This window comes from Heliconius melpomene, chromosome 21, assembly GCF_056956725.1.
Source record: "Heliconius melpomene rosina isolate 202511_hmr_F chromosome 21, ASM5695672v1, whole genome shotgun sequence".
Lineage (NCBI taxonomy): Eukaryota > Metazoa > Arthropoda > Insecta > Lepidoptera > Nymphalidae > Heliconius > Heliconius melpomene.
This window is the reverse complement of record NC_140409.1, coordinates 14,693,287-14,711,144: the sequence shown is the minus strand read 5'-3', so window position 1 is coordinate 14,711,144 and position 17,858 is coordinate 14,693,287. Positions and strand designations below refer to the sequence as shown.

At 36.5% G+C, this 17,858-nt stretch overlaps 1 protein-coding gene across 3 annotated transcripts; it reads left to right on the top strand.

The window, feature by feature from the left end:
- The first annotated feature begins 803 nt into the window (after positions 1-803).
- babo (TGF-beta receptor type-1 babo) lies at positions 804-17,846 on the top strand. Of its 3 annotated transcripts, none has more exons than XM_085205528.1 (9): positions 804-1,172; positions 1,610-1,727; positions 2,743-2,861; positions 3,974-4,207; positions 6,312-6,542; positions 8,077-8,244; positions 8,978-9,150; positions 11,612-11,845; positions 12,074-17,846. In XM_085205528.1, the coding sequence occupies exons 1-9, from the start codon at positions 1,073-1,075 to the stop codon at positions 12,197-12,199; spliced, it is 1,503 nt and encodes a 500-aa protein (XP_085061654.1). In that variant the 5' UTR covers positions 804-1,072; the 3' UTR covers positions 12,200-17,846. The 3 variants fall into 3 exon arrangements, with proteins under 3 accessions (XP_085061654.1, XP_085061652.1, XP_085061653.1); XM_085205526.1 differs by lacking the exon at positions 2,743-2,861 and adding an exon at positions 2,410-2,561; XM_085205527.1 differs by lacking the exon at positions 2,743-2,861 and adding an exon at positions 2,102-2,250.
- The last annotated feature ends 12 nt before the right edge of the window (positions 17,847-17,858 follow it).

Sequence of the window (17,858 nt, the reverse complement as noted above, 5' to 3'; positions counted from 1 at the left end):
AACATTTATTTTTCGGTGCTGCAAGTTCTAAAATGTGACGATAGAGAAAAAAGGATATTTATTTTTTATTATTGAGTTGTTGTGTGCTACTTTTGTTGTCTGTGCTTTTTTTGTACTTAATTGGTTATTAAAACTGTTGTTTTTTCTTATTAAAAAAGGATGTTTTTATTTCGACGAATTTTCCTTCCTACTTGTTTCAGACTTAGGACTGCCTGAATGTATTATATTCGTGTAATTATCATGTAAATTTAAAAGGAGTAAATCATCTAACCGTTATGCAATTTATACCCACAGTTTTTTAAAAAAATGTCATTTAAGCGTACATTTTAATTAGATATTTACAATATTTACATTTTCTAATATATACATCCATTGTACTTCGTTTAATTAGCATGTAAAAGCATTACTTGGTTGTTTTTACAGCATGTAAGCCTTGTCCGTCTGTCCGATATGAAATAGCCGCGTTTAGAAAAAGCTCTGTCACATGGCACCGACGTCATTACAATATTACAATATACTTGTAGTGTACACAAAATAGTGTCTAGTGTTTGACTGTGAACTCGATGTCGGCCAATGTAAACTACCAATTTTTTCCGATCATTGCTGAACCAAGGCGTCTCAGTTCACAAGCTATTTTCATAGCAGATAATGAATATTTTAAACAACAGCCAGTGTTGAAAATAAATAATGATTAGAAAATTAGAAATGTATAATGAATTGTATTACATATCTTCTGTTTGTTATAACGCCCCACTAACAAGCCGTGTCTACCGCCATCGCCTCGGCCTACCGTGCCGGCCGTGGGCAACTGGCAACACCAACGGTTCATCTGTGACGTTTTCAACACTGGTTATTTATCTACCGGAAAGAATTTATCTTAATATAACATTCGTTTACTATTTTCTATAAATATTAGTGTTTATATTGAATTAACAACAAACAAGAGCAAATCGTATAGCAATAATATTTTGTGTTGATACCAAAAATGTCATATGTTCCTTTTAGAGTGAGCCAATGGCCGTATCGCCCGAGCGTCAATATTAAGTGTTTGGCCGTGTGCGATTAGATCGGTATGTTTATCGTTACTAGCTTAACTATGGAAGGCCTGGATTGGAGGAGATGCCTGCATTTCTTGATAGTCCTGCTGTGCTGGAGACATACCTCTGTACACGGTGAGTGATCTGGTCTAAGGAAATCGACCATAAATTATAGTGAAACATATTAATTATAAATGGTAGAGCTATTCAGATCAGGCTTACTTGACCATAATGTCACCTAGAGACACTAATATATAACGGGATAATTTTGCCGCGTAATTTAGCCTCTTATTTATTAGCAATTACATCACAGACAAATAGATAATGATATTCAGCATGATATTAGTTTTAATATTCAGTTACAATCATATTAAAGAGATACTAAATATAAAAATATAATGTATATTCAATGTTGATTGTTGTTAGGTATGTTACAAATAATTCCAAAAGTATATTGTTCTGTTCTTTTTACTATGGTGCTCCGACTTTAATGTGTGACAGCTGTTATAATATATTCTATGTATGATAAATGTGAACATATGGGTAAAGGTGTGTTTATGTGACAACTCTAGGACTGAAGTGTTACTGCAACAGTAACAGTCCCAGTTGCCCTAACTCTACTTGTGAGACTGACGGCTACTGCTATGCCTCCACAACCCTCGACAATGGAGTACCCAAACATACATACCAGTGAGTAATCTATTTATATTTACTTTTACCTGTTTGTGTACAAGAAACTATATAATAGAGAGGATTTGTCAAAATTACTAAAAGTCAATTAAGTATATAGTAGTGTCTGTCTGTACCTTCTACAAATGTCTCTTAATATTTGGATTTTTACAAAAATTACCTACTTACTTACACCTAAGTAACTAACATGATAGTAAATGTTTGTAAAAAGCACAGTGCAGAATGTTATTTAAAATTTTTGAGGTATATACTTTAAAATTCTGATTGTATCATATTAAACTTGTTGAATTAATTGGCAAAACATCAACACAAATCTAAATTAATTAATTTGGTCATTATTGAGTCCGAGGTGTGATTTTAATAAATTTGTGTAGAGAGGTGGCCTTACGCTGTTTGCACACACATGTAGCCTTCCCACCCGAGTACCCGGTGCAGTGCAGACAGCTGTTGGCCCTTTGCTGTAGTAATGATCTGTGCAATACCGATGAGGCTTTTCGCCGCACAGTTGGCGCTGCGCCCGCGGGTAAGACGCCTTGCCTTGCGTGACGACCAACAGTTTTGTGTTGAGATGCCAATCCTAGAGTGTCCGTTAACAATGACTGACAAGCCCGCCCCCGAGTGTGCCTTGGTTCTGCTTGATATAACAACTAAACATGATGTATGGTGGTTTCACCGCGCGCAGCTGTATCGAGCTCAAAGCGCTGATACCCATCGAGCACCCCTTCGGTTGCTCCACGACGAGAACTAGAAATGAGTCGGTGGTGATAAAGTGTTGTAAGTCGCGCGACATGTGCAACCAGAAGCTGCGACTGGAGATACACACCAAGCCGCCAGGTAGCCGTCGAGTACCCACCGCCCCGCCGCCCGCTTGTAGCCACACCGCCCTACGCCCGCTGCCCTTCGCACCGCATGGCTCAACTATGATTTCTTTTGTGTTCTAATAGTACTAAATCTCCTTTCCGGCATTGATCACGTTAGGCGTCAGCGTCACTAATTCCAAAACACTTGTGTGTAGATGTTGGCACCGTGAGAGCATATTCCCCCCCGGCGACAGGCCCATATGGTGCCGCGAGCGGGAGTCCCCGGACATTACTTGCTGCGCCACGGACTTCTGTAACCGTGCCCTCCTCGCAGGTACGCATCGCCACGGCGTCCGTCCATTGGGTCGCTTTATATCGTGCTCGTCATGTCCAGTACTATATCAATAGCCGCCAGCACTCATCAGCCGCGGTCTGTGGATCTCATGCGTTCTTATTATAATATAATGTGCATTGTGCATGTACATTCGGGGGGATGTTTGTTGCAGTCGCCACTGTGGCTGGCCTGCGCACCGCAGTGCGTGCAGTTCACAGTTGGATGTACCATTATTCGAGCCCGTCAGGCTACCTAAATTGTATTAGCTTCACTTAATCGTTAGGCAGTTACGAGAACTTCGTAGGTGTAACTCTGTCACGTTTGTAGGACTTTCGAGAGGAGAACGTCATCATACGTATAACGGATATGTAGGTGCCGAGATGCGTCAGTACGTGAGTGATCATACGCCGGTACTTCTTTACCTTGCACTAACCGCATGCCAACCGTTGATCCTGGATCTCTTTGGGGTGTTAGCTCCTCCGACAGGGAAGGTCCTGGTAGATCCTGGTAGACCTGAGCTGTAGTAACAATTAGTAATACTAGTTCCTTAAATTTGTAATTAATTCTCTTTCAATTACGTAGGTGCGCGATATCGTGAAACTATGTAAAGGTTGGGTCCAAATTGTGATTAGCCATGTCTGCAGCTTACTAATGTTTGTCTTTGCGCTTTCTGCATGTTGGAGCATGTGTTTTTTGTGGGTGTGCTTTTTAATATTTTTAATTAATTATGTCGTTATTTTATATTATAATTACATATCATAAATGGAAGTGAGTAATTTAAAATATGCACAATGTGTGTGGAAACGCTATCCTGTCGCTATTTCATAGGTTTAATATGAAAATAGTTAGGATGCCGCGTCCTAGTAATGTATGCAGCCTCTGCCGACGACTGCGGTAACGTCACGGCCTTGTGCCGTCTATCACCATAATACATTAATTAATCGATGATATCAAGGCCAGCGTTTCCACAGATTTTATGTATTTGGTAGACCTGGTATCACATTTGCTAACATCACAACGAACGCTAGAACACGGGAAAGGTTTGAGATTTCTTTTTTGAAAAGAAAATCTTCCAAAATCCTTCGTATAATATGAGCGTGTGTTAAATAAAGAGTCGAGCCCGACAGCAACGGCATGGCAAGTCCTGCCTTGGATAATGGGATTGTTGGTGCTGAGTGTCTGCGTGGCGATCAGTTGCTGGTGGGCCAAGAGGTCGCCGAAGACTATAAAGCGAGAGTCGAGGTCCCTCTTCGCACCCGAAGACTCGTTCTGCGAGACACGCCATCCTATGATGACTGCCACTATAAAGGATATGATTGAGCTGACCACTTCTGGTTCTGGATCGGGTAAGTACTGCACTTACCCGATAGTAAAGATATATATTTTTTAATAATACGTTTAGGGTGTAGTGGTGCAGCGGCATAGCTTCTGACTGTAAACGCGATCGTTGTTGGTTCGACTCCCACTCGCACTCGACTCACAGAAAGTGAAGAACGGAGTGTCTTAACACTAGGCTCCTTTTACCTAACCTGCTTTATGAAAGATACAGATTGACAATTAAAAAAAAAACTGCTATCAATTTAATTTTAATTTGAGTCTCATTCATTGTGTACACAACATCTGTACGTTCGTTTGATCGGATATATTTTTATTGTTTCGCTTTTTACAACTTATTTATATTGCTAGCGAATATTCGTAGGAAGATTTTTGTTCTATTCACAAATTTCCGCTACCCAAAGAAAATTTGCTTAAAATTATCATTTGACAAGAGAAAATGCTATTTTTAAAATATCATAAAGAAAAATAAGTAAATAAGAAAGCAAAATATTTTCCAAGAGGTGCGGGTTCACTTACCGCTACGTAAACATTTTTATCCATTTTCTATAAAACACTATTTTTCTCTCCTAAGTGTGGAATAACACTTTAACACTAGAGGCGCCGCCGTCCCATTTTTGTCCCAAACGCAAGTTTGATTGTATATAAGTTTTTTATTTGTTAATTTATGTAGATGAAACTTTTTGACTATTACCAATTTTACACCTTTATTTAATTAAAAATATAAATAATTTTATACCAGTCACACTTTTTGAAAAAAAAAAATAGATTTACCTAGAACTGCCGCTGGGTCATTTTTGTCCCACCATTATTTTTTTATTATTTGAGGGTATAATTTGGCAAATTTTCATGCCTCGGGGACGAGGTGGAGGGGAAAGGGCGATGCGGGGGCGGAAAAAAATTTAATAGTAGGTTTAGCAGTCAATGCCTAAGTTTTTAGGGTTCTGTAGCTTTTAAGGAAAAAAAAACCCTTATAAGGTCATTTTTTTGTCCATCCGTCTGTCTGTGCCTTTATCTCAGGAATGCTTGGAGAAATCGAGTTGATATTCATATGAGTATATGAATATCAACTATATGACGATCTACAGTCCCTTGATTTGCTGAAAAAGCGCCCTTAAAAAAAGATATGACTATTTATATAGTAAAAAACGTGTATTTCGACACTATAAAGGGAATCAAATTAATAAGGTACTTTCAGTTAACTTAGAATTATAAAATTTGGCAGCTAGCAACTACATGTAGTACTAGTACAGGAAAAAATCTAAAAATTATACATTTATGCATAAATCTTAAAAAATACAATACCTCACTTTTCAGGCTATCTTAATCTTAAAAAATGTGGGGTAAAATTGGTGTCAATAGTAAATTTTGTTGCTAGTTCAAGTGAGGTATCAGATGAAAGTATGACTAAGCTAGGCTTAAATTTTAGAAAAAAACTCGATACCGAATGTGGGCAATTGTATGATAGGTAGAGAGAACCTGGGAACCTAGTGCTATGCGCTCCGCTAGCATTTACTGCGGAATTCTGGAGACATTACCACGCAATGTTATAAATCATCTGTGATGTATTACTGATGAAGAATATGTTAATGCATTACTTGGCCTAATAATAATATTAACTAATTTCAATAACTTATAATTTTGTAAGAGTTATTCAGTTAGTTGTCACGACCTTAGAACGTATTTGAAATATTTGATTCTTTCTTTGTGTTTCGTTTTTTGGTACTTTTATGTTTGTTAAAGAATAAGAATTGATTATTAAAGATGGTCTACATACTTTACGAATTATTTTAATAATATTTTTTTTGTATCATACCAACAATCAACATAATAAGTAGAATGGGACAAATTTGTCACGACGGCGGTTCTAGGGGGGTCTCAATCTTCGGCATTTCTAGTGTTAACATGTTAAAATAAATAATTTGCAGTCTATCATTTTTAATATTAAACCAGTACCAGTTTTTGTATTAAAAATTTACAAAATATTAAACAAATATCCAACCAAACACTTCCCAGATCTTTCTTCCATTTAATATATTTACTTTTCTATTTCTTTTCTTGTAAATGGCTTTAATTCCTTGAAGTTTTCAATAAAGAGTGTCATCTATCTTCTAGGTCTTCCGCTGCTAGTCCAGCGTTCGATAGCTCGTCAAATTCAACTAATGGACATAATAGGTAAGGGTCGCTTCGGGGAGGTCTGGCGTGGCAGGTGGCGAGGCGAGGATGTCGCAGTCAAGATATTCTCCTCCCGCGAGGAATGCTCTTGGTTCAGGGAGGCAGAGATATACCAGACTGTTATGTTGAGACATGAGAATATATTGGGGTTCATTGCTGCTGACAATAAAGGTGAGTTTGTATAAGAATAGTACATACATACATACAAAGCTTCACGCTTTACCCCTAGCAGGGTAGTCAGAGAGAACGGAGCGCCAAACGCTACGGTGTCTACATACCTCTTTCGCCTCGTCCACTGTCATCAACATCTTCATACATACCCATACGATTAATAATTTAAACTACTTAATTTACTATAACAATAATAAATTAAGTAATTTTTTTTTTGTAGATTTTTTCTGGCATTATGCTGTAGGAACCTGTATTAAAACATCTCTCTTCCCCAGTTCCCCACAAATTTTATAGAAAGTGTTTGTTGTTTTGTGGAAAGTGGGTCACGGCGGTCACTTTGGGATATACACACATAGCTATAGTGTGCAACTTCTCTGTCTCCCGTGTCATTTGCGGTTTGTGGGATGCAGCGTGCTATGTGCCGGATACAGTGTGAAACTAAATGAAATGGCTCGAGTGGGGATCGAACCCACAACCAGTCGTTTTTGTGAATACATTCCGACGAGTTACAACAAATGTTAATATTAAAGTCAAGGACGCATCTAAAATGGCTAAATCCAGCTACCGTAAGTGCATTTGTTGAATGCAATCTATTTGCGTCTATAAGTCTACTTCAAGAACGTCTTTCTGTTTACAAACCAATTGATACGTTGGGTAATGCCTGATTATGAACGCGATGGTCATTCCCTTATTAATGTCAGGAAATCCTCTCTTAGTTTTGCATGGCGCTCGAACTTTCTACGAACGCTTGGCGTAGTTTCTTGTTTATGTTCCTTCTATTAGTCGTCACTCAGTAACCGATGAATTTTATCTATATATATAAAATCGAAAGGTCACTCACTCATCACGAAATCTCAGAAACTACATGTGCTAGGAATCTCAAATTTTGTATAGGAGTTACTTATAGGACGTAGGTGCTCGCTAAGACGGGAATTTGCAATATTCGACTTCTAAGTGGTTGTTTTTGGGGTCGAAAGTTTGTATGAAACTACGTTACTACAATTCTAGGAGTCTCAAATTTTGCATGGACGTCACTTATAGGACGTAGGTACTCATGGAGACAGAAATTAATAATAACGTAGTTCACGCAGGCGAAGCCGCGGGCGGGCCGCTAGTATAATATATAGATGATAAACACATTACTATCTTAACGTCGTGGATGGTTCAACCGGAGAGGGGGACCTTCAGTCAGTCGCTGCCCCTCTACTTAACGGAAAGTTTTAACATTCTGCTAACCTAGTCATGTAAATGCATAAAGAATGAAAACAAAATATGGCATAACATTCAACAACCTAATTCACAGGATTTCTTAACATTGTGACAGTAATGTGATCGTCGCGCCGGATACTTAAATTTTCTTTACTTTGGTAGTTAAAAATGACGATGAGTTGGTGACAGATCACGGTCTTCACGATCTGGTGAGAGAATGTGCAGCGCTAAATGGTCACACGGCACTTAGTGTTAGTATCTTTAAAACTGGTAATAAAACAGAGAACGGAGTATCGTAACGTATCGTATTTCCGTCGTTTTACAGATAACGGTACATGGACCCAATTGTGGCTGATAACGGACTATCATGAGAACGGATCTCTTTTCGACTTCCTCAGCGCTCACACTATCGACGCTAACACTTTAGTTAAGATGGCGTTGTCCATCGCTACTGGACTTGCGCATTTACATATGGACATCGTTGGTACTAAAGGTGAGTGCTTTAATATAATTATTTAACTCATTATTAAAGTACGAGTATATTACAGTTGGTTTTAAGTTATTTGTACCTGTATTGTATAAATAATTTCATTTTAGTCGTAGCGCAGCCGCACAGCCGCACAGCACGCAAGGGTGTGGTGGGGTGTGGTGTGTAACGCGACGGTTGTGGGTTTGATCCCCACTATCCTGAAATAAAATAATTATTTAAATTAATATTCTCATTTCTTCGCTACTGATGACGGTATCAAATAAATTTTGTAGCACCACTAGGAGAGGTTTTCCTCTAGCTTTTAGTAGCTTTGCTGTGATACCGTCATCACCCGGTGCTTTGTTGTTCTTAAGGGCTCCGGACGTCCGGAATATCTTCGGTATAGTGTCGGGTCAATTTGGCTCTTTTATCATTCACCAATTTGGGAACAAGAGATTTCAAGGTGTCGATATACACCCAATGTTAATAATCAATCCTAATCCATAAATTACAACCATAGATTGAAATAGACAGAGATGGAAGACGGCATGCAGGTTAGTGATTGGATAGACATGTCGGACAATACAAGATTGACGTTAACTGGAGATAGGAGATACATTATTAACATTGGGCGATATAGGTGTAATGAGTAGGTATCAATAATAAATGTGTTTATTACAACACAATATGAACTATAATAAAAACCAATATACAACTTTTAAAATGAAAGTATTAATGTAATGATTCCCTATTTCAGGCAAGCCAGCAATAGCCCATCGAGATCTAAAGTCCAAGAATATTCTAGTAAAGTCTAATCTGAGCTGCGTGATAGGAGACCTAGGTCTAGCAGTCCGACACAACGTGGCCAGCGACTCGGTGGACGTGCCCAGTACTAATAGGGTGGGGACTAAGAGATATATGGCGCCAGAGGTTGGTTTAGATATGACGATATTATACTTTTTGTGTGAATTTTACTTTGTGTAACATTATGTTAACAGGACAAGAAAAATCTTCCTCGATAAATGTATTGTACACAAATACTTTTTTAATTTGAACTAGTATGTTCGACCGTGTGAGTGAGTGGGGGGAGTGGGGGTGTTACATTTGTACTCTATTAAATAAATAGAGAAACAAGGCACAAAACTACAACGTTTTGTATATCATAAGCTGTCGTTTTTGACACGTGTACGTAATTATATTTGTGTTTATGTTTTAAAAACATTGTTTAATGTAAATACACTTGCTAAGCATTATTTACTGCGAATGACATTGCACTTTCTTTCTTTCTGTACTAAAATATTATTGTTCATTTACCTTGGTGTATTTTACTCGTCGTTGTATCAAACAACGAATATCGGAGTAAGGAGAGGAGGAGGATCTATCGTCCACAACCATCGCGTTTACAGACAGCGGTTGGTGGTGGTGGAGGCGGCACGGACCGACTATTGACTACTGTACGGTGTGCTTGGCGACTTGGTCTTGGACTATATCTATTGTCTGCAACTGCAAGTCACTCTGACTGCAACTTATACACTACACTTTTATATGTGAATGCGAAATTGTCGAATAGTACTTATTTTAATTTTACGCGATGTGAAGTGAAGTGTTATTACTACACCTAGCTATAATAAATGTTGTTTTTGTAGAAAACATGTAGAAATTAGAATATATCCATTCATATTTTTATATATTTAAAAAAAGTATTACTTATTTTACTAATATTGTTTACTGTTATGTAACATTATTGCAGTATATAAACATCTCATTAATATTTTGCGAATTGCGTAATTATATAGATTTACATATCCATCCATACCTATATTATAAATTCGAAAGTAACTCTGTCTGTCTGTCTGTCTTTTACGCAATCAGGGCCAAACCGCTGATTTAATTGTGATAAAATACTCATATAGAGATACTTGAGGGTCCCGGGATAAACATAGGATACTTTTTTTTTCTCATATTTGTAATATTTTCGATATATAACAATATATTAAAATAATTAATTTGACAAGCAATTTATTCCGCCATGTTAATAACAATCGTCGCTACACGTTGCTTAGCAACGGCTTGCAAAGTTTGTTGTTTTAAGAAAACGTCACCCAAAGTGAGTTTGCTTAATGCATACCTGTATAACATTCTAATAAATAAGATGTCACTGATTCCAAATGACCTAGCCTACGAGTGGTATAGTATGACCGACGCGAACGGGCAGATGTCTTTGATGATTTTGTAAATTTTTATATATTTTCGAATTACTATTATTCTTTATGTAATTATTTGCTGCTTATAATTAATTTATCTCAGTTCGGTTGCCTATACCGATGTTTGTTATACACTTAAAATATCGTAATTTTAATCATTTGGGATTTTATTTAATATTGTTCGCAAAAATTAATAATTATTTAATATAGAAAAATGTTTAGTACGCGCGCACGGCAAGCTTTAGGTACTTTTTCTAATATTAAGAATTTCCTTTAGTTACTTTTACTTCTTTTGTTTGTTCATTTCGGTTACTCAGATATTTTTTCTAATAATAAATATCCACTTATTATTATTTTTTAACTTATTTTAATTATTTAGGTTTGGATTTTCGCGGGCGTAGCCGCGTCCGGGCCCACTAGTTTACTATAAGATTTTAAATTTAAATTATATGTTGTGCTTGTTCAGAATTTAAATATTAAATTCTATGATATACGACACGAAATTTGGACATCAAATTGATAAAACAAACTCATACTTATATTTTTCTTAGGCCCAGTCCTGTAAACAAATATCTTCTTCTATCTTCTAAATCTTCTTCTTTCTGGCATTAATTCCGGCTGTTGCCTGGGTCTGCCTTTGCACGGTCTTTTGCGTCCTGGTGGTCTCTCATATCTTGAGCCAATCAAAACCAACCATCGCTCCCTTGGGCGTCTCACTCCAGGAACTGATATCTTGCAAGGCACTTGCATCCGACATAGTTCTGTAAATAAATATATATGTCGGAATTTGTAGTATTGATGTGGTTCCGGAACGCCAGCGCCATCTATTGGCGCTCGACAGAGTTAGTGTTATGCATTGGTATGGAAGGGGCGAGTCGAAACGTGGCCGACGGACATCGACTCACTTTGTGTTTGGCGGTCGGCCGGTGCAGACGACACTGAAACTGTCCCGCGTTCCGTGTTGTGTATCTACCTACTGGGATAGCGGTAGCTGCTTTCTTGTGTATTGATAACGGTGTTGTAATTAATTCGTAATATCACAAATTGTGTTTACTCATGCCAACATTATCCACTGAAGCCCACAGTAGACCGGGTACTCAAAACTATGTGCGAGGGAAATCCACCCAACTCCGCCATATATATATTTACTATTTTTACTCACAAATTATCATTTTCCATACAACTAGGTGCTCGATGAAACAATGGACGGCCGTCAATTCGATCCCTACAAGCGTTCCGACGTGTACTCCCTAGGCCTGGTCCTGTGGGAGATGGGTCGCCGCTGTTCCCCCGTCAGCGAGGAGTACCAACCCCCTTACCACGACTGCGTGCCTCCCGACCCCGCGCTGGAGGACATGAGGAGGGTGGTCTGCGTGGAGCGACGGAGGCCGGTCGTGCCTAATAGATGGCACTCCGATCCGGTGAGTTGGGATGTGATTGTGGATCCAATTATAAATCTAAGTAATTTAAAATAGATGTCAACCAACAATCATCACGTATGTTAAGCTCATATATTAAGACGATGTAAACTACTCTTCTCTACTCTATGGTAAGTTTATAATTCTTTTTGTTGCTGAAAAAATGCAATTAACTAACTAACTAACTTCGTTTTATGATTCTAAAATTATGTAAACCATCAAATATTGTAGGTGTTATCATCAATATCGAAAGTGATGAAGGAGTGTTGGTACCAGAACCCGGCGGCGAGGCTCACCGCCCTCCGCATAAAGAAGACACTCGCCAGCGTCGCGGCCGCCGACCACTACAAGATCTAACCACGACCGCACATGCCACAACCGTGGCAAGTGTGCAGGCCACAGTCTTACCAATCACAATAGGCACTAGCATGTCAAGACAAGCCACAGCAACCACATGAGATACAACTATGCCAAATAGAAGAGCCGCAGCCACGGTAAACGAGGCAGCCGCAGTCGTGTTAACCAGGTCAGGCACAAACTCGTGAAGAAAAGTCATTGGCAACCACAAACATGTCCATACAGTGGCGACAAGCCATGGCCACCATGGTTTGGGCAAATAGACATCGGGTTATGTAAGGGCAATTATGAACAAGTTTATTATACTACATATATAATATATTTTATTATAAAATACAAGATTATTAAGTAACCTAATGTTCAAAGTTATGGGCGAGTCAATAAAAAATGCAATAAATATATAAGGTGAGATATGAGTCGACTACCACCGTCGTATTAGAGTGCGTAAGAAATTAATTACTGAGCTGTAGGCGTGAATTATTAATTAAATAATATAAATAAATGTTATTATAATTATGATGGCATAAAATGCTTCTAAAATTTGTTTATACGATTTGACTTTAAAAATTGTCAAAAAATAATAATAATATTGTGGAGGTAACTGTGAAAGATAAAGAAAAACAAAAGTTGTACATTTTGTTATTTAGTACAGAAACCATATGTAACTTGATGTCTAATTATTATTAATTAGTGACTATTAATAATTGATTTATTAATTATCATTGATTAGTAACTATTAATTATTGATTATTATTAATAATAAGTTATTCAAAAACGTCCCTTAATGTTAATTTGTATTGTATTCTAGTAAGTTCTAGTTTATACATTTAAGTAATGCAAGTTAGTTATAAGTACTAAAAAAACTATTTTTCATATAATTACTAATAAACTCTGAATGTAATTTCGTATTTTATATGGAGTTTGGTCATCGAAAGAGATTTTTTGGGGGATGGTATTAAAATATACAGTACCCTACTGGGTCACTTTAGTACGGAAAAAAATAAAACTTTGTGGATTGAATTCTAATAGTTATATTATGTTGCAGTATACTATTACACAAGTTTAAGCGAAAAAACGGTCAATTAAACATACATCTTCAGACCGCGCATGCGAAACGAAATTTCATAGTTCTTTAATAGAATCTTCTTAAAATACTATTAAAACATAACAATTATTTATAGAAAGACATATTAACGTTTGAAAAATAAAACTTCAACAAATACACAAAAAAAATTGAAAAAATATTTATTTTTATACAAGAAATCCCGCCTACTGTTGAACCTCGGCATATATCTTCTAGACGCAAGTTTTGCTTAATTTATTCCATTTACTGTTTTTTTATCACATGTCTTTATACTTCGTTGAACTCCTGCTGCTCCGTGTAAACAAGCAACAATGGCTAACAAGCATAATAAACGATGTCGTTCGTGTGGTTTCTTAGATTATGTGGATGAAAGTTGTTTTTTGTTTTTTGCTAGCTTATTAATTCAATAAAATATTTAGCATCATAGTTAAGCTCAGGCACTTCAAAAGTGCGTGATAGTTTTTCCGGTGTAGGTGAATTTCGTCCTTTAGAACTCTTCTAGCTACAAGTTCTCTTATATGCGTTTCTCCGTTTATGATGTTACGCCGATGTTACGCCAAAAGTAAATTTTCAAGGCAATTTAGCACAATATGCGTTTCGTTGAATAGTAGGATCTATAAATGAGTTTATGGTGCGGTCTTTGCACGATGTGTGTGTGTGTGTGTGTGTGCAGGGGCATTCTCTTCAACAGTATATTGAGCCAATGTGTACAAATGTAACGTGGGCTACTCTATTCGCTATTAGAAATCTATTACTCAAAAAAAAATTTGACCCACCCTAATATACAGCCTTACTTATATATAAAGTGTTATTGTCATTTTTTTTATTACAAATTAGAAAAAAAGCCAACTTCATTTTCAGTTTTTCAATTATAGATTATATGAAATGTTTTATTTCCAAAATATTGATTTTTATTATATACTAGCGGTCCGTCCGCGGCTTCGCTCGCTTGAACTAAATGATTATTCATGGATACCGCGTGGAGGTACTCCTAGCTTATGTTATTTTCAAATATTAGGTTAAAATAATGACCTCATTTCATTCAACACTGACCACGCATAACAACTATTCCTAAGCCATTATATTCATATCTCTTAAGGTTTAGCTGAGCTGTTGGAGTTCCATATGAGCTGCTCCAGATCTTCATTTTTATTATGTGGACAGAAAATGCTTGCTATGTAGATGAAGTTTTACTCGTCTCATAGAGATTAGATGGGCTGCTAGGGTTCGACTTCAGGTATTCCAGACCTTCATTTTTGTTATGTGGTTGGAAATTGTTTGTCATGTTGTTCATTTTTCCCCAAGGCAGCATATTTATATCTCTTATAGTTTAGACAGGCTGTTAAGTTTCCACATCGTGTAGTCTATACATATAATAAAGTAGTATTAGATCACAGGTATTTAGATTTACCAAGTCGAGGAACATAAATGTCAAGCAATAATATGGACGACTAGTATATAACTAAGTACGGGGGCGCGGTTCCGCCCGCCGTTTTTATATATATACATATTTCTATTAAAAGAGTGTTTTATAATGTTTTGCATTTTACAAGCTTATATATTTTAGATGTAACTGTTGACACACGTTTTGAACTGTTTAAGGGACGTTTTATGAATAGTCACATATACATAGTCGACGTTGGCTGTACTTGCGGTTTGCGGTTAGTTACTATATATAAATTCAAAACTGATATGGCGTTTCGTAACTGTGATTGTTTTCCAATATAAACAGTCAATGTTGACTTTTAGATTAAGAAAATTATCAAATTAGATATTGTAGAATCGTTTTTAAGCTACTTTGGAGTTGACCGGACGCACATAGTACAAGTAATATGTTTATTGTCTTTTCACGCTTCACTCAAGTACCACGAGTCACGAGTGGGGATCAAACCCGCTACGATTAGATAATGCGCCTTGAGTATGATTTAAAAATTAATATAGTTTTGTATTTCATATGGAATATTATTTTTATGGTCATAAAAGTATCTTTTTTTAAAGATGCCATTAAAATATACAGCCTTTTCTTCATAATTTTATTTTATAATAATAAACATTGTAATTTTTTGATTATGGATTATTTGAGCGAAAACTAAGTATGTGGTTTATATATTAAAAAAAATAGAAGGTAGATTTGTATTTTATGAACATGATATACAGCCTGTTTGTTTTTATGTATTTGATAATAAAGTGCGTCCGGTCCCCCTTTCCCGATCCTACCTCTTAGACTGTATTTGTATCTATTATATTTGTAAATGTCGATGCATATGTCGATGCAACGGCGTACATGTAGGATACTGTCGATTGGTCGCACGTTCGCTGTTAATATTTGAATCGTAGATTACAGTAGTAGTGTTATTTGTTTATTTAGTAGGAATTTTGCCATTGCGTTAAGAGCTGATTTGATGACATGCCATTGTTGCCCCCCATTCTTTATTCGGACTCGTGTACATGTTACCACTCCCTCCACTAACCTTTCCCCCATTTAATGCATAAAAGCGATGTCGCGGATGAACCAGCTCACGTCGCGGTCGGCTACCTCGACTAGTATACGATTATTACTACTACATGATATGTGCAACGGTTCGTCTCTGATGTCACTCCCCCCAAACTTCCCCACTCAGAGATGGGCAACCAATATCAATCATAAATTGTAGTTTGTAGTTGCAGATAGTTGGTAGGTAGCAAGGTCGACCTTGGTCTTCCAATCGGTGATTTCGATATTCTTCAGTAATCGCGAATAGTGACCTCCTCGTTATGTATTAAAGTGAATAGCAGTAAGGTAAGTAAGGCAGCAGTTCTCAAACATTTACATATAATATAACTATACATTTACCTATTATACATACAGTTTTACCTGATGTTGACACACAAGCAATATGACATTTTAGTGATAGTTATAGGTTCATACGGTGATTGTGGCCGTTATTAGTATATGTAGTGAGAGTAGACGGCGTCGCTATATATGTTCGGTATATTTTGATAGCATGTAGTCAGTAATAACAAACTGAAGAGTTCCAGTTGTTTCAATTCTTTGTCATCATTCTATTTTGTCTTAGTACATTTTTCAAGCATTAAACAGAAACGTGTTACTATAACGTCGTCGTTTCTAAAACGACATCACATTTTATTTATCAGCTTATAGTTATACAGACATAAGTATAGATTAAAATTTAGTCTCGCGTAGAGTAGTGTCAGTAGATCACATCAAGCTGTCGTCTCTACAGGTGCTGCTAAAGACTATGTACCTAGATGTTATCTCAACCCATCAACGTCTATCCAAGTATCTGAAAATTTAACAAACGACTATTGACTATTGACTGTTATTTATCTTGAAGCTACAACATACATAATACATACTGTATTTGTAGAATATATTAAGAAAAGTAACAAAAAATAAAAGAAACCATTTATACGGGTGTTACAAAATAATACAAGGAGTCTATTTAGATCTAGGCCTGGAACGAGGTCTAGGTCTACATGGCCCATACACAGAATGTAATGAAACTAAATGTGTACTTCGAAAATGAAACATAGTTTAAATTTATAAAGATTGTTCGTGTATTGAAAGTTATATGGTATTTATACATCGACGTAATGTTAGAAATTAGATTATATATACTACTGGATACCAGTGCGAGTAAATGTTGTTGATGATGCGAAGAAACCAACATACACATCATGCACATCGATCACTCTAATGTTTCTATTGTAAACCTTATTTTTTAATACTATTATTGCATGCTTTTTTAATTATTATTATTTTATTATATGTTCTATTTTAAAGTTTTTTTTTGTAATACACTCATTTTAGTCACACTAGTACTAATTTATGAATGGACGCTTGTGAGGCGGGCGTTAATAACTACCAGACAGTTTGTAACTAATGCGGTTATTATCTGTTTTTTTTTGTAATTTTGTTTATGAATAAATTATATATTATTATTATTTGGGCTTGTCCAGACGTATGTTAAATTTTGTACATGTATGTATGTTTGTTTCTTTATTCTTCGGAATTCCCAACTGTGACTGAATCATTAAAACAATGACAATTAATTGTATGCGGATAGACGTTGGTCGATCGGCATGTCGTCGTCGTCGTCGCGAGGCGAGTCATGGCATAAACACTACCTTGCACTTATATCTGAACAGTCTGTACATACATATATAATAAAAATCAATATTTAAATGATGTCGACAGGACATTTTTATCTTATACTGACTGTAAAACTGATAACAATAATAAATTAGATGATTATAATAAAAGTATATCAGTTCGGTGAAATACTCGGATGTGCGTTGTCCTCGATTAAAGTTCACACATTTGTGTGCACTACGCCACTGTTTGTATATAAGTACAAACATTGATAAAAATGTAAGGTAGTTCATAAGACGAGAACTTAAGCAATACATGTACAAGTGAAGCGCCAGCAATAACCGGCAAGCGTCATATCAGTCAGGAGAGCGGAGAGCGGAGACACATACTGTATTTAATAACACATTACATAAGATTTACGAATTGTTTACGGAGTGGTCTAATTTAATTGAATAAAACCAGTGTTTTTACATATGTAGTTT

Excerpts from the sequence above, each read along its gene's own strand:
- babo (XM_085205526.1), top strand. The coding sequence starts at position 1,073 with ATGTTTATCGTTACTAGCTTAACTATGGAAGGCCTGGATTGGAGGAGA. Across the intron at positions 4,208-6,311 it reads CACTTCTGGTTCTGGATCGG|GTCTTCCGCTGCTAGTCCAG; the intron begins GTAAGTACTGCA and ends TCTATCTTCTAG. Across the intron at positions 6,543-8,076 it reads CATTGCTGCTGACAATAAAG|ATAACGGTACATGGACCCAA; the intron begins GTGAGTTTGTAT and ends GTCGTTTTACAG.